Source organism: Tachypleus tridentatus, chromosome 11 (assembly GCF_004210375.1).
Source record: "Tachypleus tridentatus isolate NWPU-2018 chromosome 11, ASM421037v1, whole genome shotgun sequence".
NCBI lineage: Eukaryota > Metazoa > Arthropoda > Merostomata > Xiphosura > Limulidae > Tachypleus > Tachypleus tridentatus.
In genome coordinates, this window is record NC_134835.1 from 87,044,787 (window position 1) to 87,070,969 (window position 26,183).

General features: G+C 30.2%; 1 protein-coding gene across 2 annotated transcripts in view; it reads left to right on the top strand.

The window, feature by feature from the left end:
- LOC143232689 (centaurin-gamma-1A-like) overlaps nt 1-26,183 on the top strand; it is a 61,093-nt gene that overhangs the window by 22,702 nt on the left and 12,208 nt on the right. For both annotated transcript variants that reach the window (XM_076468427.1, XM_076468428.1), the window contains 10 exons: nt 6,530-6,671; nt 8,419-8,553; nt 10,479-10,708; nt 14,735-14,884; nt 15,883-15,954; nt 18,190-18,294; nt 19,511-19,679; nt 21,699-21,794; nt 23,985-24,058; nt 25,959-26,036. In XM_076468427.1, the coding sequence (XP_076324542.1) occupies nt 6,530-6,671; nt 8,419-8,553; nt 10,479-10,708; nt 14,735-14,884; nt 15,883-15,954; nt 18,190-18,294; nt 19,511-19,679; nt 21,699-21,794; nt 23,985-24,058; nt 25,959-26,036 (1,251 nt within the window). The remainder of the gene's footprint in view (nt 1-6,529; nt 6,672-8,418; nt 8,554-10,478; nt 10,709-14,734; nt 14,885-15,882; nt 15,955-18,189; nt 18,295-19,510; nt 19,680-21,698; nt 21,795-23,984; nt 24,059-25,958; nt 26,037-26,183) is intronic.

Here is a 26,183-nt window from a genome sequence, read left to right on the forward strand (position 1 = left end):
TCTTGTGATTATCCTGTGTAGGATATTTACAGCTGCTTCAACCACTACCACACAATAGCTGACTTGTGAAATATCCTCCTTGAATATTTTTTCTACTGTTACATACGTTTATCAAAGAAAAATTTTAAACTGAAAAAAATTATCGGTTATTATGAAGTTAAAGCTTTCTCGGTATAGCCAAGTGTCCCTTGTATTTCCATAGCATGTCCTACACATCTAAAGTTTTATTACACTCAGAGTATAAATCGATTTCTGATATTATGGTATTAACTTTGAAGTTTATGGTTAAAGTTGCAATATATTTATCAATGGAAGTTTTAATACGCTCTTTTCTTATATATGGGATTGTTTCTATTGCTACCACAACATGCGCATAAAGACAATATGAACTCGTAATACACTGATATTTGACTGGAGTTTGTGTTTCAAATTAACTTTCCGATATGGTATTTACCTCTCCTCACAAGATTAACGCTCAAGTATGGTCTGGTGGTTAGTTTGCTTGACTCGCCCCACCACATTCTCGTTGTTTCAGCCATGAGGATGTTATATGTGGCGGTAACTCTTACTATTCGTTGGTAAAAGTAACACAAGAGTTGAGGTGGGTGGTGATGACTAGCTGTCTTCTTACTAGTCTCACTGCTAAATTTGGAAAAGTTAACACATAGCCCTCGTGTAGATTTGCGCAAATTTAAAAACGAACAAAACGACAAAGATTTTTTTTCCCGTTTTGTGCTGCCCTCTGTATGCAAATTCTTTATAACGCTCTACAAGTCTTCTGCACCCAACCACTCACCCCTATATTGGAAATATTCTAACATGTTTCTCGTGCAAATTATTATACGTCATTTCTACACCAATAAGAGAGCACTATTATCACGTGAGGCATGCGATTTCCTCTATATATGGCACAACAAAACCATCACCACTCATTTGACAATGCTTAATATCAGACGTTGCACATTTTGTTCATTACTTCGTGAAATAAAATAAAATTAAGTTTGATCATTTCAAGATTTTTTCCACTTTACTTTCTAAAATGTTTGATTTACTCTTGTTTTGCAGCGAAAAATTTAGCTTGTTTGTTTGGTATCAAACGTGTATTCCAAAGTAAATGTTACCATTTTGGTTGCATCTCAGTTGTCTGTTTGATACCATAATCGGACCACCGGTGCAGATAACCTGCTGAGGAATCCATTGGCCTTTATTCGCAGAGACTGAGCATTGTATGCCCCTTCCTCCTGATCCTGACTAGCTTGAAGAGGATTTTGATCGTTTGTTCTTCCCATTCCCAACCTGAGGAGTCTGTTGGGCCCTCATCTAATTTATCGAATTACATTTCTCATGTACGTGAAGTTTTGTCCATTGCTCCCATTTCTTATGACCAACGTATTTTCCTATTACGTGATTCTGCTTCCCAACTTTATTTACTTCCTCACTTGTTCCCTGATATTGGATTTCACACTGAGCGTTTCTCCTCGTTAGTATGCCTCGTTCCCAGATGGCTTTGGATCAGTATGTTCTCTCTTATGATAGGGGGAACTGTTCATATCTGGACCAACAATTGTTTAATTTAGTTTTGCTCATGTGGGGGTGGGACTCGTTCATCTTACCAATGCCTAGTATTACCGTATATCTTACCCTGATCACTCTTTTGTGGGTACCTTTCCTTCATACATCTTGTAACTGAGGCTCTTCACGGGAACCTGAGGGATTTTTGAAGTACATTCTGCCCCTCACTTCCACGTTAGCTCAGCTGGCGTCTTTGGCTCTGACCCTAAAAATGTGTTTTATTTGTTGTTGGGACTTTTTGGCTTATAATGGTATATTGTCAATGATGCGTCTCCTGGAGCCTTGTACATGAGATCGTTAGATGGTTCTACTTTTGAGATATCTCGTGTATATGATCCTAGTCTTTGGAGTCGAGGGTAGCTTCATTCCAACAACAGTCCATCCTTTCTCATCTAATGGCCTATTTTTTCCAGTCAAAGCCAAACATGGCACAAATTCTTGTCTTCTGACCCTTCCTTTCTCAGCCTTTGCCTTTTCCTTCTTCCCACAGTGCCGCTATTCGTAGTTTTCAACAACACGTGGTACGCCAATAACGATTCTGGTAATTACTCAATGGGAACTCGTCTGGCGACATTCGTTTATCATTGGAGCCCCTTTATCTTCGATATTTTGGTTCAGCAGGTGTTGTCAAAATGATCATTCATGCCTTTCTTTACCCTTCCTCCTATGATTAACGTGTTTGTTTCCTTTCCTTCTCTTTGAGATCTTTTGTCATGCTTGCATCAGTCCAAGGAGGTGAAATACAGGATGACACATTTCTGGATCTGTGGCTCTGTACTAATCCTGTATCATGTCATGGAGTCGATGTTTCCCTCACTTGGTGGACCCAGTATGATCCTCATCCTACTCGTGTGCTGCTGTTTGTACCCAGCATATAGAGTACAGTCCACAACGCTTTAGTTATTCTACACAACGTACTCTGTTATCCACCTTACTTCTATGGGACTGAGCTTCAGTATTTATCGAGTTGGGATCGCTTTCCTGACTTATTTCCTACTCGGATGTGCTCCCTTCCTTTTCTTTCATGTCTGTTCTAGCTGGTCATGGAGAAGACATACTCGTTTCAGAAGTGGTATGGTGTCCCCCATCCTCCAATTATCTGTTCTGCTTCTCTCACACACAGAAATATCCTTCATATGCTTTTCGAGGGTAAGTTTGTTCTTCCCTCGTACTGTTCTCTTCTTTCCATTGTGGAATTTAGCTAATCTTGTGAGGAGAGTACCGTATCGGAATTTGATTTTAAGTACTTCCTTCTTCTCACCCTCCTCCCCACAATCTTCTGTTGCTCACGTTTTCTGTCAAACTTCAAAGTAATAGTTTGATTGTGTCACATAGGAGTCGCATGCTTCACATAATACTAGTGCTCGCCTTTCGGTGGAAAGATGACCCATGATGATATGCATGAGAGACATGTTGGAAGGCGTGTGGCATGCGTAATGGAAAGGCTCGCGTACAGAAAACAGAAAAAACGGGTAAGCTCAGTACCTACTAGAAATGCATTTTCAGTATAGAAAAGAAATGTTTTGTTAGTTAGATTAGTAGTAAAGAGTTGACAACACTGAGAATTATGTTGACTCGGAGCTGTTGCTAATAAAATATATTTGTCTGTTTTGTTTGTTTGGGAATTTCGCACAAAGCTACTCGAGGGCTATCTGTGCTAGCCGTCCCTAATTTAGCAGTGTAAGACTAGAGGGAAGGCAGCTAATCATCACCGCCGACTCTTGGGCTACTCTTTACCAACGAATAGTGGGATTGACCGTCACATTATACACCCCCACGGCTGGGAGGGCGAGCATGTTTAGCGCGACGCGGGCGCGAACCTGCGACCCTCGGATTACGAGTCGCACGCCTTACGCGCTATATACATCGATTAATTGGTTTCTGAACCACTGCTTTTCAAAAAATGTTAAATTTTTGGCCTAAGTGCTTCTATAAAGTATTTTTACATTTTATCTACAACAGCAAGAAAAGTATCGATATTATATCTTTTTCACCCAGAATACAAATCGATTATATTCTTGAAAACATGGAAAACTACTGATTTTTTTTTTGGTTTTAACTGTATAAACAACTGTAATAAACGGTCTTTCAGTTTGAAGGTATGGGTACCATTAACGCATCTTCTGTGATAAAAGAAAATTTTCATTCTTAACAAACAAAGATCTTATCAAACATGTAAGGATTCTGAAAGCTGGTCTCGGCGCCAGCTTGAACGTGAAACTATAACAGCCGGTTGAAACGATGACAATCACTGACCTTGCTCTTGCTCATTCTAAGATCCTGTTCTGTTTTATTTATTATTAGTTCATATACGCAAGATACTTAACAACCAGTCCGCGAAGAGCTTAGAAATAACAAAATGTTTAAATTACCACACTGTAAAAAAAAAAAAAAAAGTTTCGGTAGAAAAAACAACTACAAGGAGTATAACCGTAGGACTTATTTTACACCTTTTAGTAGTTCCGGGTATATATTTTGTTTTCGTATTTTGTTATTTTAACCAATATCATCTTTGTAGTAATAATTTTTAAAGAATAAAGCCGCAAGAATGCTCGGCTGTAATATTCAGGGCTTATAATGCACATCAGATAATCCATTTTGTAACTTTGGGCTAAAACTGTTCGTTAAAGTAAAGCAACAGTTTTAACTTTAGTTTTGAAACATAAATAGGTTTCGTAAATACGCGAGGAAAGCAAACACCATATCCTAAACAAATATTATGTTTGGAGCATGTGACCTAGCTAGATAACATAAAATACCAGTTATAATTTGCTGGTAAATGATTTGATGTGCTTCCATTGATAGATTCACCTTTTAAAAAGAAAAGTTTACCTTGTGAAAGAAAATGATTTTTTTTTTAATCAGAATAAAATTATAAACATCTCGGAACTGTGGCTTGGAGCAACACCGTCTGAGGGAGTATAATAACACGAAATAATACACACTATGTTACAATGTAAGCTTTTGTGGAAATAACTTGACCTGAGCTAAAGTAACAGGTTTTTAATTTATCATTATTATTTTTTAATGAAGTTTATTTTCTGACATGAGCTGTTCTGAAAGTGTTGCTAATTGAATGTGGAAGGGAATAAGTGCGTCGTAAAATTATAACGGTAAAATCTCACTGTGCTGAAATCTTTTAAATCGAAATGAATAAAATAAAAAAGCCTTGGCTCTTAAATTTGTCCATTACGCAAAATGGGGTTTCTGATGCCTGAGAAAGTTATTTTTCCTGCAAATTACATAATTTTTATTTAGCCTCTTCATGAAGACTGAATTAACCGAATGAAATTCTTTTCTGAAATGAATATTTAAATACTATAACTAGTATTACTACTGGCGCCGATTTCAACTTTAAAATGATTGGGGGTCCATTTTAGAAAAATATTGCATACCATCATCAACTACTCATTTAAAAAAAAGGTCTAATGACTAGTAGAGGAAACATTCACGTTATTCGATAATTTTGAGAGTCATGTTTTACTACACCTTATCATTTGCAAGAAGATAATTGTATAATTATTGTACTTATAATACTGATAACTATGTTTAAAGATGGTTATTTAAAATAACAGACTCACTTTAATATTTTCCAAACAGGTTGTTTCTAATGTGTTGTGGAATTTCCAATGTAGTACTATAAAACAGTAAGAACGAGGGTGGTAATTAGAACAGTGACTTTTCACTTTCTAAAGACAAAAATAAAACGCACTCGAAGCCTATATTGTGTTTAAATTGTTCTTAGACTAACTGGAACAAACTTCCCACTTACTTTCTTTTAAACGTTTAAAAGAAAGTGTTTTTCACGTTGGTATTAAAACAAATGAGTAAACTATGTGTTTTCAGGATTTTTAAGCAGTAAGTTTTAACCGTTTTGTTAAAAACTTGTTCGTACTTATTTACTGGAGTCGCCTCCATCATTTCTATTTAATGGATTTTTAAGACGCGGGGACTTGAGTTTAAATAATGAAATGTGTTCTGGAAAGTGCACGCTGTTCGTACATTTCTTCTTCCAAGGGTACAATTAGTCCATCAACATGATGGCTAGCACTCAGAGCAGTGCACTACACTTCACATAGGATGCTATTTAGGGTACAGCATTAAATCGCCACTGAAGCGATTTTGAGGAGATCATGATAATTTAGTTTCAGAGTTTCTGAAACGGGGGCTCGGCATGGCCAGGTAGGTTAGGGCTTTCAACTCGTAATCTAAGGGGGTCGCGGGTTCGAATCCCCGTCGCACCAAACATGCTCGCCCTTTCAGCCGTGGAGGCGTTATAATTCGATGGTCAATCTCACTATTCGTTCGTAAAGGCGTAGGCCAAGAGTTGGTAGTGGGTGGTGATGACTAGCTACCTTCCCTCTGGTCTTGCACTGCTAAATTAGGGACGGCTAGCGCAGATAGCCCTTGTGTAGCTTTGCGCGAAATGCAAAACAAACAAACAATTCTGAACCGGGGGCCCATTACAAAATGCGCGCGCGCTGACAGAGAAAGAGAGACTGAAACTGTGGGACGAATACCAATGACGCCCTCAGCAACTCTGAAGAGTGAGACGTTTAAAAAAAGTGAATTTGTTTGTGCGCTGAAAAATGTTGCGAACGAAATTTCTGCAGCAACTCTTTACGCATGTTGTATAAAAATTAGTGATTTTTTTTTCTACTTTTTGAACGACAGTTTTTTTCACTAAACTTTGTAACAGGCAAAACCAAAGTTAATCAGTACATACAGTACGTGAATCCTATTGGTAGTGAATGGTTTATGAACCAATCGATAATTTGTGGGTATTGGTGTTCTGATAACTTTATTCATTATAACATAAATATTTTAAACAGTTACGCAAGAAATGGAAGACTACAGCAGTACGATATATTTATCATTGTAAAAACTGATTTCTCATTTTTTCATAAGTTTTGTTAAAGTATGCATTGTTTAAATACAGGTTACAATTTTCTTTCAGTTCTCTTGCTGGATTGATGGTGTAATTTGCGTGTTTAGTATGGAAAATGAAGCTTCATTCAACGATATATTTGATTACTACAAGAAAATATGTTTTTTCCGGAACTCTAGGGACTTTCCCCTGATATTAGTTGGAGTTCAAGGTATAGTTACCTGGTTGTTTAATATTCTGTATTTACATGTTTGCACACACATTGTTGTATTTACCACCAGTTACATTTACACTTGACGAAAGTAAGGTATAAACATGATAAAGACCTGTAAGCTGTATAATATTAATAATCAAAATTTATACAGAAAATGAATGTCAAACATGCACGTAAATAATTTCATACTGTAACACGTATGAATAATTTACAAACTGTTTAGATTTACTTAAGTTAAAAAATTTGTTTTTTTTAAGGAAGTTTTTTTGTTTGAAACTATTCTACTGTAATTTACTTTTTAAAATGTTGTTTAATTATAAGATATATTTATCCGTGTAAACTGAGAGGTACCTGTATATAAATGTAAATTAGACATTTTCACAATGAAGTGTATAAAATTTAATTTGAAAGCAGTTATTTTTGAAGCTACCCTGTATCATGCATCTTGTATATTGTTATTTGAATATTTTATGAATAAAAATGTCCATGTAACTAACCTTGTACATTTCTAGTAAATAATTGTTTTTTATTTTAGTAATAGAAAAATGCTGTTTTTTATGATGATAATAAAACTTGTACATCCTGTTTTAACAATACAATAAAGCAGTCAAGGTTTTAAATTTTCTGCCTGTTTTGACATAGAAAACTTGTACAGAACAACTTATGTTATATATAATTGGAAAAAGTAATCTTGCAAGAACAAAATTTAGTATTTAGAATTTTATATAGAGCTGAAAAAGTTACAAGGAATAATGTAAAATGTTCAAGCTTTATTAATTAGTTTAAGTATCAACAATATCAAATTGGAATCATTTCCAAAAATATCTTGAGTACAAAAGAAATTTATAAGTGATTCATGTTTTCATGTTTTAACATGTACAAACAACATCAATGCTTTCTGCTTAGCATTGCTAGTATGAATGCAAAGTTCGATTACTCAACATAAGACATAGTAATAGGTGTAAAAAAAAAAAAAACACATTAAAGGAACAGAATTACATTAGATAGTCTCTTCTTGTGTATTGCATGCATGTATATTGACCATAGGGTTCAAATTTCTATCACACTGAACACGCTTGCCTTTACAACCATGCCATGAGGGTGTTATAATGTGATGGTACTGATTAGCATCCTTCTCTGTAGTTTATCACTGCCAAATTAGAGATGGCTAGTACAGATAGCTCTCAAGTAGCTTTGTGAAAATTTCAAAACAAACTTTGTTCATAATTGAAGTTAAAACAAACAACAAAAAACATTATTTCAGTTTAAGCATACAGTATTTTGCACTTGTTTACTCTTAAAGAAATTTTGCCATGTATGCAAATTGTATCACTTTGAAATAACTTGGACACTTGTTTTGATTTATGCATACAGATGGGTATGACATTATGCAAACAAATTTATGGTGATTAATGATAATTGTCTTAACTATATAAACTGTTCAAATTTATTTCTGTATGGTATTGAGGTATCCTTTTAAATAATTTCTTAGAGACATTTGAAATGTAAATTACTGTGTATTTTTAAGGTCTACTAGATAAATGTGTGCCAATAGAAACAATTATTATTAATTTTGTATGATTCATATATCCATGAAACTATATTTGAGATGCAAACTTACTAACAAGTGACAACGTATTTCGTTTTAAATGTAGATTTTAGTATAGCATCTATAGATAAATTATCATGACTTAAACAATAACTTTTGTGTTGTATAATATTTCATTTGCTTCTTTTCTTACAGATATGATTAGTGAAAGTAAACCTAAAATCATCAGTGATGCACAAATTCGAAAATTAGCAAATGATCTCAAGTGTTGTTCCTATTATGAAACTTCTGCAACGTATGGACTGAATGTAGAAAAAGTCTTTTACGATGGTTAGTATGACTATTTATTTATTTATTTATTTATATGCACAGTTCATTTTATCAACATTTTATATGAAAAATGTTCTGTGATTAAGTATCTAAATATTATGCATATAGTTCCAAGGTTAATAAGATAAATAAAACAAATTAGAAATTTAAAAGCCTTCAAATAGATGTAATTTACTCAGTTTGCAAATTCCTGTTTTGATTCTACCAAATGTAATTTTACATTGTAACAGCAAGGAGCCAAAATATGGATTTGTAATTTGAGTAAATAATGTCTACACAATCTCTAGTCTTGTTTCCTTACTTTTTTTTTATGACACTAATTTGCAAGTTTTTAAATCTCCAATTTTTTCTTTCAATATTTTTCCTGGTTTTCTTATGCTTAACTGTGGACAAAGGATTATTTGGTATGGTAGCTAACTTTATACATTGTAATAATAATAATAAATATATAGCTAGCACCTAGCTGGTATGGTTCATGATATATTTGATTGCATTAGTTCAAGATGTAAAATGTTAAGGTGCAGCTGGAGATTGTTGTGGAGATTTGTTTTAAAATACAATGAACATTCATAGTTTGTGTACCTAAATTCTTTACATTCATAATGCATGGCAGTGGGCAAAAAAATATGCCTAGACTATGACACAATCTCAACTAAACAAAAAATTTTTTTACCAGTTGAAAATCACTCATTTCAAATAAAACACTCATTTAAATACATGGCTTTCAAAGTAATTATTCTCCAAATGTTTGTAAAATCTAATACATACTGATATTTTTTTATATATGAAGTGAAACAATAGTATAGGAATTGGCTCCTTAAAGATACCAATTGTAAAGTGTACAAATCACAGAGTATCTGTTGTTCATTTGTTATTAGCTGTTAATTCTTGTTCCACCCAGTAATAAGTTTTTCAAAATTTCAAATGTTTATAAGATAGATAATATAAGATTGTTTATATTATAAATGATTTTTTTTTATCTTGTATAAGATATAAAAGAAAGAAATATACTTTTCAATGCATTTATGACCCTCACAGTATCTTATTTAATATTCTGTAAAAGGTTTGGATGTAGTATATCAAGCCATTGTTGTTGTAGGCTAGTAAGTAAAGTAATAATATTAATAAACTAAAATATTTACAAATGGGGTATTTCGAGTGGTGTTTTTCATATTCATTGAATTAACGTACATGCTTTTTGTGCATGCTTGTGTTCAGCCTTAAAAATTAACAGTAAAGGTTTTGCAGTGCTGTTGGAACTGAATTGTTAGCATTAGGTACTATGTACCTTTTGCTCAAACATTCTATTAGTTTTGTGTAATGATTTGCAATCCCTATTATGAACCACTATCACAGTTCATGATTTTAGTGTTTTTATCCATGTTTTTTACTGTTTTTTACTTTTGTGTGCAAGTTAAATTGTCTCCCAACTGAAGATTATAATAGTAGCATGTCAAGTTCAATTAATCTAATCATCCTCAAAAAATGTATTTTAATATAACTCGTATTAATTTATTTCTCTCTCTCTCTCTTCCTACAATCAGTAAACTTGTAATGGTATAACACTATTTATAAAATGCTAAACAGTATCAAAATGTAGTTGCACTGCAACTTTAATTGTAGTTGTCATGTGACTTGCTTACTTACCCATCCAAAATTATTTCAATGTAATGTACTTAGACGTCTGTATTTCATACAATATATCATAATTAATTTTCAGACCACATGTTTATATGATTTTGATTTATATTTTTCATTTTAACTATTTCTGTATTTTTGTATGTGTAAGGTTTTGAAAACTTATTCACAAATTAATTTATAGACTAAAAATTATGTAAAGCCTTACAACTGAAAGACTTAAAATAATTATATAGCTTCTCCTTTGTAGATTAAGTAGTTTAGATCATTTGCTGCATTTATTGTAGCATGCCAGAAAATCATACAACAAAAAGTTGATGCTATAACCTCTAGTCTTGGAGCACACATCAGTCACCAGAGTAGATGCAACTACAGCATTCAACAACCCACATGTTGTAACCACTCTAACAATGAATTTGTCTCCCAGCTCAATGCCAACAACAAAATTATAGGGGTAGATACCTCTTCATACCTTCACAAGGCTATTTTGCAAACCCAACAAACCAAAGTCACCATGGTGAGCTATTAGAACTTATCTACAGCTAATACAACTCAAAGATGTCTATAATTTTGTAATTATACATTCATTTTTGTATTTTAAGTATTTTTCATTCTTTTTGCTTTTAAGTATGTTTTGGCACTAAATTGTTAAGAAGCCCAAATTACTTGTTACGCAGTTTCTCGTTCACATGCCTATTGCTGAATAAAATCTTTTCGTTTATAAAGTTATAATTTACCTGATAAGTGGTTTATGTTGTCCAATGATTTACAGGATGACTACATTTTAAATGTTCCTTGAACACATCATGAATCTTAATTTAAATGCTAATCCCATCATATTTTTTAAACAGAAATAAATTGCAACAGTAAATTCTTTACTAAAAGTTGGCGTTTTTATTAAAACTAGACTTGTAAAAATTTTAAATATTGTGTAATTATTAATGTATTCTATCATCAGGTGGGTTTTTTGATTAAAAAATAATAATGTTCAGTCCATGCAACAACAACAAATGAATTTATTTTCTCTGCATTTTATCTTTATCCTGAATATGCAAACTGTTCCAACAAGACAAGAATTAGTATTAACTGTAACTCACTAATATTAAACTTAAAGAACTTTCTTACTTAATGGATCAAGTAATTGAATAGACCCACTAACTCATTACTAATACTGATATGAATCACTCTTACTTAGTAATTCAAACTGCTAATTCATTTAATTGATTCAATGCTTCACTTTACTTGTACTTACCTTATACTCACAATATAACTTGTTCAGATCAAATCACAAGCTTCCTAACAAATACCTAAATTAAAACAACTAAAATAAATCTTGCAACATTATCCCCTTTCTGGGTTGTGAAAATTCTTGAACAATCTGAATTCATAAAGAGAACAATAATTAAATTGTCTGTTCATGAGGTCTTTTTGTGGGTTTTCTTCTCTGAATGCTGTGGTATACAGATGAGATAACCCCTTGTTTCTTGTTGTCATTCATTTTGTCTCTTGAAAATTTTCCTGGATAGATAATTGAGCAAACCTTTTGATGGCTTTGTCCTTGTTGGTCCTTTGGAAATGGTCTCAACAAGAATCCTAGGCTCTTATGCAGGATGAATTTCCAGTGGCAAATTCTTCTTTGAAATTACCTAGTTCACTTGCCATCATAATATCAATCAGAGGTCATTAATTGTGATTGTCATTGGAGTTGTTTGTTCTTCTGAGTTCTGTAAATCATATAATTATTTTTGGTACAAAGAATGGTCTTTCACAACAAATACCTAAATTTAGATTTCTTCCTCTCATGTAACAAGAATTTTTCATCCCTACCTTGTTACCTCAGTGAAATACAATTTTATCAGAATTAATATCTTAGTGACTTTTTTTTTGTTACCACAAGCTAATTTAAGTTTTTTTTCCTGTGCGACATCTTTATTCTTTGATATGTTATTTTATGTGAACCATCCACAAAGGAGGTGTAGAGAAACCTCCTACAACAAGTGTAGCTTCCAACTATCAATCTCTTCTTTCTTATAGAAGCAATTTCCTACCTTTTTGTGGCCGTAGATGTAGAACCACTGTCGATCATCATACTGCAGGCTTTATGATCATTAAATTCATAAACTTGTAAACAGTTTCCCTCAATTTAATAACTTCCTTTTCTTTTAATAAGTCAGTTTAGATTTGTTGTTCTTTTGACCAAGATGGTTTCATAGATTCGTTCTTAGTCAATTGTCTACTTGTCTTATTAAGAGTTGTTGATTTCTCAGTCTTGTACATAATGGCCAGGTTTTTTACTTTTATAAGAATTTCCTTGTGGTATTCTCTTGGAGCTCTTGTTTCATTCATTGTTTTGTCAGCAGTTCATGACAATACATAGAATTACATTTGAAACACTTCATATCTTATTTTACTTCAGGCTAATTCTCATATCTTAGTCTGTTATAGCATTTAAAAGTTGTTAATGTGCCAATGAATTCATTATTTCATACAGAGCTTTGGAAGAAAATTTTAGGCAAACTTTTCCATGTTTTACCAAGATTTCTCCTTTTCTTTCCTTACAGAAACTTAATTATAGGCACTTTCTTCTGGTATATCCTTATAAACCTGTATTCTAGGCTTTGACAAATAGTTTCAGGTCTAGGAGCCAGCTCTAGAACTTGAATGTAGAAAAGTTATGGAATGTATTTTGAGTCTGTTGTACGGTTATGATGCAAGACAGTTTTACCCAAAAAAAGAAAGGGTTCGCTATTAAACTTTATTATATATCATATACTAAAGCTACATTTCAGTATGTGCAGTTATCTAAATAACAGATAAAAGAATACACATGTTATAGTTATTTAAATAGATGAAAGTAAAATCAAAATAATCACTGCAATATTAATTGGAAAAACAGGTTGTTACAGAATAGGTTAGGCACACCAAAGCCTCTGCTAATTAGACCTAATTTCACTGTTGTTTGTGCCAAGAAATGGGTGCTATATTCATTTTCTTTTGCAATAATGAGTTCCTGCTAATGATAACAACCACTTAATAGTATTGCCTGAACTAACTGCTTTTGGTCTTGTCTGAGTTTAAACATACACACTGATTGGTTGAATTGAGAGAAAGAAGAAAAAGAAATTGGTAGAGAAAATGTTTGGTTTCAGACTCAAAGAACACAAAAATAGTTCTTGACTTTGAAGAGTCCAGAGCTGTTCTAGGTTCAAGTTTTATTTTGTACAACCTTACACATGAATAAAACATAAGAAAATATATGGTGACCTGCCTTTTTAAGACCTGTTGCATTTCTCTATACATCTTGTACAGTTTCATTGGTCTTGTCCTCAAGCCATTTTATTTGTTTTTAATTTTTCATTAAATATTAAGTTTCTTTGCTTCAATTTTTCTCCAAAGTTCCTGTCTGTTTTTCCATTCTCTTTAAATTTTCTTTTTTCTGTTTCTTCTAGTTCTTTTAATTTTCTGTCTCTTGTTTACATTATTTTCTAGAAACGTTTTGGTTTTTCTTACCTCTAGGAGTCTTCTTTAAGTCTGGAAATTAATCAGTTGTGTTTTACTTTCACCGAAATAATCTTTCATTTGTTACAAGCTTTGTTAATTTGAAACTAATTTTGTACAAAACTAACAGAATTTCCTTGATAATCTTTGATGTAACTGAATAGATACAATAACTCTCACTACTAACAATAATCTGAATCTGTTGCTGATTACTTCACTTTTAACTGTTTATTCATTCACTGTTTTACTTTCTATTATTCCCCTCTTCTACTCACAACTTCAGTCACATGCACGCAGACACAAACACACTCTCTCTCCATGTTTCATGATGAAGTTACATGGACATATATTGTTGAATATTCTAAAATAATGGACTATAGAGTTTGGAATAATATTATACATGACATGTTGACTGTGGTCTACATGGATGTTTGTTTGCTATTTTGGTTTTTGAATAAGACTTTAAGTTTCATGCCATGGAAGGAAGTTTGATAAACCAAGAGAAAATGTCAGCAATACAATCTTGTTTACTTCTGAGAAATACAAAATATCTGTTATATATGTAGAAGTTATGGTAGTTATATAAATTTCATTTCTTGACATAAATAAAGCAAACATGAAATGTTGCATTCTTAGGTAGATTGATTGTTGTATGTGTATATATATAAAATGCTGGATTAATTATAGGGTTAAATGAAATGATAAATAAGCTATTAAAGACATGTATAGTTGCATGTAAAAGTATAAATGAAATGAGTTAATTTAGAAATTATATATTCTGTTAATATTCCATTCAGTTGCTATTTGTCAAGAGAAAACATTACATTAAAGAGATGTATGGTTTAATAGATAAATTGAGAAACATCAGATGTATAAATTAACAAAATCTATTGTTATAACTGGAATTATATCTGATTGTGTAGAAAGTTGAATTTTAAACAAAATTCAAGAAGCTAGTTCTAAAGTAAATATGATAATAATGCTGATAATTCTTTACAGAAAGAACTTAATTTAATATGATAATAATGCTGATAATTCTTTACAGAAAGAACTTAATTTGAAAAAGCCAAAAGGTCTATTAAATGTGGAAGGTGCAACTACTCCAAATATAAAGAAAGACGATTCAAGAGATTTTTCATCACTAAGTACTACTTCAATCACTTGCCAAAAAACACTTAAAAGTCCTAATCTTTTTGTGAGTTGTGGATTTGTTTCCTCTAATATTGTCATTCTGTTCATTATTGATTATAAAATTGTCTGAGTATATTCATTCAGACCTTTAAAGAAAACTTATCAATTTTATGTCCTTGTTAGAAAACTAAGCTAATGGCATGTTTATATGGAATACATATATGAATATCAAGTACTAAGTTGAGGGCATAAGTGATAAAAGTTTATAGATATGTATGTATAAACCAGTAATCCATTTTTTGATCAAAGATTATTTTTCAACATCATAATTAAATACATTAAAATCTAGCTCTCTTAAAAATGTTATTTATTTCAATTATAGTTACCAAAATAACTCAAATCTGCAATGATTTTATTGTATTAAGTTTTACATGTTCCACAGTTATTCCAGTTTGTTGAATCCAAAAATGATATCCAATTTTCTTTCATATACGAATTTTTCACAGAACGTTATATGTACTTTTATGTTAATGTATAATTTGCATTAAAATTGGGTCACGTTTTGTTACGCTGTACATTTCTTTGTACAAATCGCAATGTGATAGTCTTATCAAACGTTTTAGAGCCATCACAATGTGATAGTCTTATCAAACGTTTTAGAGCCAAAACATAATAAAAATAAAAGAAGTTCCTCATATTTAGTGAAATAATTTGATCTAAGTAAGTTTTTGATTTTCAAATTGTAAAAAAAATCCTTACATGATAGAAAAAGTTAAAATATTTTCAAAATCTGCACAGCTAAATTATAGAAAATACATTACGAAAATCAAACTTTTATGAAGTTCAAATTTTCAGGCCTGTGTAATCAAAGATAACTAACAACAGTAATGTATTTTTACTTCATTCTACGTTATGAACTTTAAAAAATGTGGTACTTGAAAAGATGTGCAAAGCACTGAGTTAGTTTACTGTTCAGTATGTTTCTTAAAGATTTTTGTGTGAAATAAAGTTGTAAAAGTTGCAAAAGATTTTTAAAGGTGTACGTTTGTTTCTTTCTGATAGATTTTAAAAAAAACTGAAAGTAGGAAGAAGGTTGAAGAAGTGGGTAGTGGAAGACATATCCCTTTGAAACAGGTAAGGTTTAGAGGAAACAAAAAGTATTGTCTATTGTATGGAATGGATTAATGTTTAAAGTTTTGTATATTTTTTGTTGAGTAAGAAAATTAAACTGCCACCATAAAAACAAGTACTATCATGCAATATTTTCATTCTTCAATAGTATTTTAGGTAATGTTTTATTTTTAATGATCATGGAAGGTCTAACTAAGTTTTTAACAGTTCATTTTGCTGTTGTTTGCCCAGGTGACCAATATCTTTTTCAGAAATATTCGTTTTTATACAGATATTTAGTCAAATTCATTTCTGTATACAAACACTTTTTAAATTCATCAAAATCACATTTCGTCACGTGAAAACCTTTTTTAATGTCCATAATTGTTATGCAAACATTCTACTATTCTATGCTCCAATCTATAGTTTTGCAATTTTGTACAAAAGGGTTGTAACCTGATACTTTATTTATCAGAATTTATACCAGATAAGTTCTATACATGTTTTTAAAACCAAAAAATATTAATTGTAATAAAGTAATAACTTCAAAATTTTTTACTATTAATGCTTTGTAAAGTTTATTTTTGAAACTTTTCTATCCTCTAAATATTTTGCATATAGCCAAACTGATATATTTGCACAGAATTTAAAAAGTATTATGCTTCTTATAGCAAAGTAGTGTGCAATTACATGTACATACTTGCTACTTATGTGTATAATGATATTAAAGAAATGAACTATTTGAAACATTGTTGTCATTAATTTTTATAATTTCATTTTAGCATTTTTCATGTGATATGTTGAGACAAGTTAAAATAACATTGTAAAATTTAATAGTTCATGAATTTTTCAAAAAATAGGGTTATATTGTCAAATAAAACGTTTGTATGTGTTGCTTTGATGCCAGTATGATAAACCTAAAATCAGTTATAATTTTATGTATGTAATACTATTAAGTAGTGCAGTGCTTTTGCCATTTTATTGTTCTATTGTCTTTCACTTTGATGTGAGAGTTGGTAAAAATGAATGAAATTTAATGTTAGATTTATCTACTTGTTTTCTAGAGGTAGTGAGTTTTCAAGATCTGCAAGTATGATACCTTTAAAAATTATTATTACTGGTTTCTCATGTGATTGGTTTTAAAGATGTGATTTGTGAAGTATTAACATTTCTGTTTTCAAAGTCTTAATTCAGCCAATTTGGCTTATTTAATAAATTATATTTTTCAATATTTTTTTTAATTTGTGTATACTGTGAATGAAACTATAGTTAATCTGTTAGGTTGAGACAACTTTTTATTTTACTTGTTAACACTTGTGTACATGTTCATGATGATTAACTAGCCTTCGAATGTTAAGAACAGTTTACTTCTAGAATTGTAGTAAATGAGATGGACTTAATATTGAGCCATGTATGTAACTGTTAACATTGGACTACACCTTGAGGAATAATTAGCTACATTTTTCTTTCTATGTAATTGAAACATAAAACATTTTAACTTTTACTAAACAGAAGCTACTACTTGTATCTTCTTGTTTTCCTGCATAAATTTAAAAACTATTAGTTTTTGTTAATCAAAAAGAAATAACTATTTATACTTTAAAGGAAAAGCTCTCTATGTTATATAGATTATACAATTATCAATTATAAGATGCATTTGTTTGTATTTTGTTATTTCTTGTAAATTTTAAGTTTTTGCATGTTAAAAACTTATAAACAAATCTAACCAATCTTTTGATGTTTAACAATATGTTAGATCTTAATATTAACACTTAGCTAATAGTCTGCATTTAATAATTATTGTAATAGGTGTACAATTAAATATGTGTAAAGAAGTTGATTTTATTGTTTAACCCTCAAATTTCCACTTTACAATACTCACTGTATAGATCTAACTAAAACATTTGAGATGAAATAATTAATTTTCTATGTAAAATACATAGGTAATTCAATAATACTACAATTAATCCAATATTGATGGAACTTTTGCTAATATTTTGTTTTGTTTGACTTGTATGTCATTAGAGACACTCAGTAGTTTGACATGTAAATAGTTTAAAAGAATATATTTAAAATGTCCAGGTTTGAATTATGTCAGTATTTAAAGTATCAAGTTAAACTAGTGAATTACTAGTAAACTTGATGAATTGAATTTTAAAAATTAAAATAATCCTAGAAGTGATGAAACTTGTTTATATTTAACTTTTTTTTTTTTTTTTGCTTTCTGAAGGTTGTGTTATTTTTCTATAACTCTTCCAGGGCTATTTGTATAAGCATAGTAGTAAAACTTTAAATAAAGAATGGAAGAAAAAGTATGTAGCTTTAACAAGTGGTGGAAGATTAACATATCATCCAAGTTTCCATGTGAGTATTTCCCAGTCAGGGTTATTTTCTTATAAGCATTTTAGCAAATAACAATCTTCAAGATATTAAGTAGTAGATTTTAATGGAGTTTTTCAATTAATTTTGGAATTTTTTCTATTCTGTAATGCAACTGTCTACATAAATTACTTATACTAGTAAATACTTCTTAATGTGAAATTATTACTTACAAATACAGCTTCAGAAAAATGTCTTATGGTTTGAGTAGTAAACTTTATTTTCCAGAAGAATAAAAATAGTATTATGAGATCAATATTAAGTTTTTATAATGCTAAATTACTGTATTACTATAATGAATTACATAAGCTCCTGGAACTAAAGGTTTATTCAACTTTCTAATTGCTAAACAAGTAACTGCATATTTTCACACACAGAATATCAATACAGTGATTTTATATGTAGCTACCCATTCAAATACCTTTGAACCATGTAATAATAGTTTCTCAAAATAAAGAAAATAAAAACTCAGTTAATGAATATTCTTGGATTTTCGCCTAGTAATACAACTTCTGTAACTGTAGTAACCCATTTAAAGAATATTTGACTGCTGAAATTCTACTTAATTATAACTATGAAGACTCTGTTACTAGTGTGTAATTGTAAAAGTATAGGATTATTATATTAAAGTATTTGAATATGTTTTGTTTAAATAAAAATCTTTAATTTCCACAATTATTTTAGATTTGAAAGACTTGTGTTGTAATTACTGCAGTACTTTAATATCAGGGAAATGAGATTTAAACATTTATAACATTGTGTTATTGTTTCTCTTATGGTTTAAATAGCAAGAGTGACACTTTCTTTTTAGGTTTTCCACATTGCATTATAGTCATACTTGTTGCATTTGTCAAAAGCTATGTTACTTCAATGTAATAATTATTTTCTTGCTTATTACTGTGTATTAAGAAAATTATTAGTTTTCTTTGATAAACCCAAGTGGTTCAGATATAAACATTAATATATTAATTGTTGTAGTAAATAGCCTATGTGATCACCTATGTCTGATTGTTAACTTGGTTAATATTAGACTTGGGTGATGTGTGTAAAATTCACTCGTATATTCAAGTGAACGTTACTTTTCTCAGTACCTTTCTCTTGAAATATTTTACATATTTCTTTCCAATATTTTTCCTTTCCACTAGCTATTTAATTGAAATCTAATGTACTTGAAAAACATTATGCTTTTATTGCTTCTCAGGACTACATGAATGATACTCGTGGTAAAGAAATTTACCTGGTGCAAGTAACAGTAAAAATTCCTGGACAAAACCCTAGAGGCTCTTATACCCAACTTTCTTCAGGGTCGTCATCATCCCATCAAGTAAATGAACTAGATACAGAACTTGCTAATCTCACAGTTGGTGGAGGTAGGTTGTATAATATATATCTTTTCTAAATTCATTGCTGTACAATTTTAATCAGTTACCTGTAATCTTAATTTTAAAAAAAATCTTTAAATGTGTATTTATACCACTGAAAATATTAAATCATTAATTCTGGTTGTATATAAGTTAGGCCATGAGCTAGCTCTAACTAACTGGGAATAAGATGATGATGTGACAATATAATGTTGATGGACATCTGTAGATAGATGTATTACTGAATGATGACTGCATTTGATTAGTTGCTAAATGTGTTGTATCAAAACTGTAATCAAGGTATTTAATTTTGGTAACATAATTATGTTACCTAAAGATATTTTGTATCTTTGACTGTTTCCTAATGCACAAGTTCAGATCTTAATGTGTTATTGCTTCATGGAAATATCAGTGAATTTTATTTATTTTTTTTACAGAGTTTAGGCCTAATATTTTAATTTTAGAAAGTAGATTAAATGCTTTGTAACATACATAGAAATCCAAATTTTGTTTCCACAAAAATGAAAAAACAAAACCAGCTTGTATGTAAAGATTAATAGGGATGTTGAAGAATCAAGATTTAGCATGTTTTTAATAAGATAATTTTTTAATGTTAATATATATCAAACTATCACTCATCCTAGCAAGCTCAACTACTTTTTGCATATTGCTTATTAATTGTATTGTACATTATCAAGTGCACTTTAAGAACTTTCATTTTAAATAATGAAATAAGTTGATTACTTAACTGCCAAAGATGATGCAAATCTAATGCCAAAGTTTTGTATCATTTATGTGCACTATAGTTTTTTTTAGGTCAATGAAATATATTATTTCCATAGTTTTAAGTTAAATGAAGAAAATAAATTTACTACTGTTTAAATCAAATTATTAGTACTGTTATTGCAACAAAAGAGTTTTTTACCATACAATAATAAATTATAAGATATATTCTTATTGCATTGTTCTGATGCAGATCTGTAATTTTCCTATTCTCGTCTGTTTTATTTAACCTGACATCCTTAGAATCTCATGTGGTAACACTTGGGCCTATCTAGAAATAAATATTCATTAGGAATTTGCATTAATGTTCTACTGTAAGACTTGGAAACAAAACTAATATGAAAATTAAATAACATATATTTTACAATATTTACTTCAAAAATGTCTAGTATTTATACATTTGTTTTTACTAAGAAAGCAAATAAGAAGTTTCTTATTTATATTGTTTGCACATTAAGGTATTAGTGTCAAACATTGCTGTCATAACATGGTTATGGTCTGATTGCTAATATTTTGAAGCACACATTTTAAAAAAAAAACATTATGCATAGTGTAAACTATGTTTGACAGAAATGGCAGATACAACTTTCATATAATATTTTTAATATCCATACATTGTTACTTTCATTTTCAGCTATTTTATCACAATATTTTATCACCTTTGCATTTGAATGTTCATCTTAAGTAAAAGTTCTTAAGTTAGCTAGAATTCTTGGATGGATTTTTCTGTATAATATTTGAAACAGTTTATACATTTTTCTTCATCAGGTCGCATCGAAACAATGGGGATTCTAGCTAAAGATCTGTTGTATTTTTTTTGGCAAATCTTGAAAAATAAAATGGAAGTAAAAGTATAAAAACTTCAAAATTAGTTATGGGAACTTCTAGTTATGCTTAACTTTCAATCCTTAATGTGTGACATTAAAGGTTTTGGTTTATGATCAGTTCTTAACTTCTAGTGATTTGTCATATAGGTTATGATCTGCCTCTGGCAGTTGAATGCAAGTGTACTGTATGCAGTGTATGGGTTGCAAATATTTTGTATGTGCTTAAAACAACCACTGTCAAATGATTAATCTTCCTGGTAAACAAATTATTTTTCTACCTTCATTGCAAATTTATTTGCTTTAAATTTTTAATCTCTGCATAATATATTTTTTTAATGATATACTTCCATCTATTCTGTCCTACCCACATACTTTTCAGGTTTGTTAAATAAAAATGAAATTCACCTCTTACTTTCAGTACCTAACACCAATCCATCACTTGGAAAACTAAATGCTAAGAAATGGCACCGAAGAATGAAGAGTGATGGATCTAGAAATATAAAGGTTATGGATGGTAATTAATTTTTCAGTACTGTTAATGCTAATTTTTATGAGATGTACAAATTTTAAATTAACACTTGTTTTGTAATGACCTGTACTCATAAAATTGTATTTTTTTCAGTATAACTGAACTATGTAATTTGTGTTCACTTTGTAAATAAATTGTCATGGTTTTCAACAATATTGTATTTATTATTAAACTGGTACTTTGTAGAACATTGAGTTAATTTACTGTCTTACTGTTTGAACACTTCAGTAAGATTAATAGAGTAATGACATTTGAATTTTGCATGTTTATTACCTAATGTCTGTTATGTGATTTAAGAAACAGTTGCATGAAAATTGGCATCAAGTCTTCATTATATTTTTGATTTTAGATTTTGGCTTTTTAATTACTTCCTATGAGTTAAGTGGCAAAAAAATAGTTACACTAGTACTTTTTAATTATTATCTTAAAGCCTTTGCATACACTAGATTATTCTGTATGTGCTTTCTTGAATATTACTGTAAAACATAAGCAAAATATTTTCAGTTCTGCTGTATCTCAGTCCTGTACCAACTCTGAATATCTGAAGGATTACTGAACAGTTATTTATCAATAATAAGATAGTATATATGAAATTACACTTATAAGGTTTCAACTGGGATATACAAATTATCATAAACAAATGTTTTTATTTTGCAAGGAGCAACCTGACCTTTGTAAGCTTTTGTGTATTATATAAGTTCAGTATTGTAAAAGTAGTTTCATGTACAGCCTTTTCAGATGCATGTCAGAAGCCTAAACCCAGTCATTTCTTTGTATATAACTTAAATATAAACATTTAGGTATAGCCAGGATTATAAAGCATTACAATGAGATTAGGAATATTTTTCAGCACTTTTAACAGTAAAATACAAGTTTGCAGTAAGATCCTTTAATTGCATTTGAATTTTGTCATGTCTGTTGTAAACCAGTGCTGATAAGGCCTTTTTCTCTTAATTTCTTTTTCACAAAACATACTGGTCTATGCCAGATGGAGTTGAAATAGTAATACTGATCTGGTTGAAGCACAGCATTTCCAACTATTTTAACCTGTAATATTTCGTTTCACTTGACTGAACTGCATATTGATTTGCTTGCATAATGCAGCATCCTACATAATGTGTGTTATTCTATTTCATTATAATAAAACTAAATTAATCTACATACTCATTTATCAGGAGAAAAGTCTACATACAAGTTAATGTCTCTTATTAAGAGTATGTAGTAGGTACAAGGCACTACCTTCAAGCATCAAATAAAAGCTAAAACTATGAATAAGAACCCTCTATTCCATCGGAAAGCCATTAATATGAGCCTATATAAATATCACTGTACATGGTAGCAGAATAGTAAATAAAATGTGGAGTTTTACAAAGTCTTGGATCACAAGCATCCAACTACACTTTGAATTCTGTGTGTACTTTTATGATAAAGCAAAAAACATTGAAATTGCAGCAGTCTCATTTCACTGTCTGTATAGTCCTGTCATATGCTTTCAATGGAATTTTTGCTTCAGTCCTTCTAAATGTGGTCTAGAAATGTGGTTTTAAGTGCAGGGTATGTGGAATACCTATTAAGACATGCAATCTATCTGCAAACAAACTTTATTATAATATAAATTTCAGTGTATGTATTGTGTATGATCATGTTCACTATACAAATTAAGCATGACCAATTAAAAAAAAACAACTAAGGGAAACGTGAGATCTATAACACATTATTATGGTCAACACCATGAATCTTTATAAAATTACAGTGTATACATATATTAATCTGCATATCATTCTTATAATTTTTTTTAAAGTAGAAAGTGAAACATGTTAACATTTTTCTTATAGTTAGCAGCATAGTTTTAACATGTATGCTATATTTTCATGCATGTTTAATTTTGTAATTTGGTGTAATACCATGTTCAGGCACAATATTAAGGATTAATACTTTTAAAAATGGCTTTACAAAATTTATTGTAAAAGCTACTCTTGTATTTATAACCATTGCTTGAATTTCTACTGTTAAAATTGTTTTTATTATAACTGGAATGTTGCATGGCTAATTTACCTAAAATTTCAAAATTGTGTGCTTCTAAATACAGATTTTGTTGGTTATTTAACAGATTCAGACATCTTAGTAAGCAACATCAACATTTAATATTGTATACATTTTTCTTGAATGTTTCAGGTTCTGGTGGCTACCAGTTTGTCATAGTGTCAATAGACAACAAGCAGTGGCAGTTTGAAGCCAGTAGTGTAGAAGTAAGTGTCTAACGATTTAATAAATAATTTAGTAAATTACAAAACATTAAATTAAGTAAATACATATAATATCCAACATAATCTTTAATGTGTTTTTGGTTAGGATGGGCAGTTCAAGAATGTTTTATTTCTTCTTTCTTTAATTCTTGTATAATTTCTTATTTATGTTCTAGTTTCACACTATAATTAACCTTAAATTTTATTATTTTCATTTAAAATTTAATAATGTATTCCCTACTACCTGAGGGGGGGGATTCTTTAAATTGATTAAAATTCTCAGCAGCATATGCAAAGTAATTACACTAAATAAGGATTTAGCAAGATTATTTTTATACTGGAAGGGATGTTTTTATGAAAGAAACCATTTGGAAAATAATACATCTACTTTGTACTTTATGTATGAATTGCAAGTGAGAACAGAAAATAAAATATGTTGTGTTATAATTAAGTTTTACCAGATAATTTTCTTTTTAATATAGTCCTTATAACAGCTTAATGTGACAAAGTAACTTATAAAATATGGAAATTGTGTAAAATTAGATAAATATAATTTAACAAAACAAAAAACAACCTTATCATACATCTTTGCTGTTGTCTGATTCTTCATGGTAAAGTTTTGCCCTCTTAAAGAAGATTGTCAGAAAACTAGTTATTGTAAATAAATATTACAAAGGGCTGCAGTTAAAATTATTTTGTATATGCAAATTGGCAATTTTTGTGACAAACCCAAGTTGCATAAGTACTTTCCAACAGTTTGGATTTTGGTAAATTTATTGCTTTTGGGAAGGGTATGGAACAGCACTTGACCACAAAATATTCATAAATTTCATAAATTGAGAACTTCAGTTATATCACAGCCATGGTAAGTGAAGTGTCTTATAACAAGAGAGAATCCATTAATGCAAATGTCAGTGATGAAAAAACATTTGTTACCCAGCTGACAGCAAGCAGCATAATTAAGTAATGATTTCAATCTAAAAAGTTAACAGTTTGCTTTTACAAAATATGCAGAAAACTATGAATGGTACTTAGCTAGGTTTAAAATGTTGACAACTGATAATAAAGACTGTGTCCCTTAAACCATAAGAAGTCGTGTCATTTTCCACTGATTATTTGGTAAAAATAAATTTAACAAATGGTACATGTTGTGGTTTAAAACTTTTTCAGAATGAGTCATCACTGGATATTCCATCAGTAGCAAGTTAGGGATCAAGAGAGTGAATGATACAAAGGTCAAGATGAACTATGTTTACTGTCAGATCAATTTTATGGGCCAATTGTATGGAAACAAAGTCAACAGAATATGTATTAGCCAAGATAAGATTCCTAGTCATTCCTGCTGTTAAACTATAGTAAGCAGTTTGAAAAAAAAAACGTGTATTCATGGTATTTTACACAAAGACGTATGAAAGAAGCTGCAAAATAGTGCTTGTGGAATTTTGGGTGATAGTATTAAAGAGATTTTTTGGAAACTTGTTTTAATATATTAAACAGATTATGGAACATTTGCAGGGAGGCATGCTTTATTTTGAACAAAAGTCATGAACCAAATGTTTTTGCAATGGGAAATGTTGCAGTGATATTGTCAAAATGTATGGTTGTCAGAGAGAGCATAATTGGATGTGGTATTTAAAATTATTACAGTATGGTTATCAAAACTTCTTTAGAATGTACACAAATTTGAAAGTGGTGTACTTATGGTTTCTTTTGAAAATTCTGGAAAATAAATTTTTTTAGTGTCAGTATAATACACATATATTGGCAGTGTTTTAAATGGAATAATTATTTGTTATACACTAAGGTTTTTCTATTGCATTCCTTTTCATTTTAATTTAAAAATTAAAATCAAGTTTTGGAAAGAAAAAAGCTGAAATTTTTTGTTTCTTTATTAACACAACAGGAACGTGAACAGTGGATAAAAGCTATAGAACAGCAGATTTTATCTAGTTTACAAAGAATTCAAAGTACAAAAGCCAAGGTAATATTTTTATTGTAGAAGTATCTACATGTTAGTTTATAATTCTTACTGATGCATCTATATTAAATCCAGTGAAACTTAGTGTCATTAGAAGGACAGGATAAATCTACAAAATAATGGGAAATTCAAACAAGATATTTGACAGTA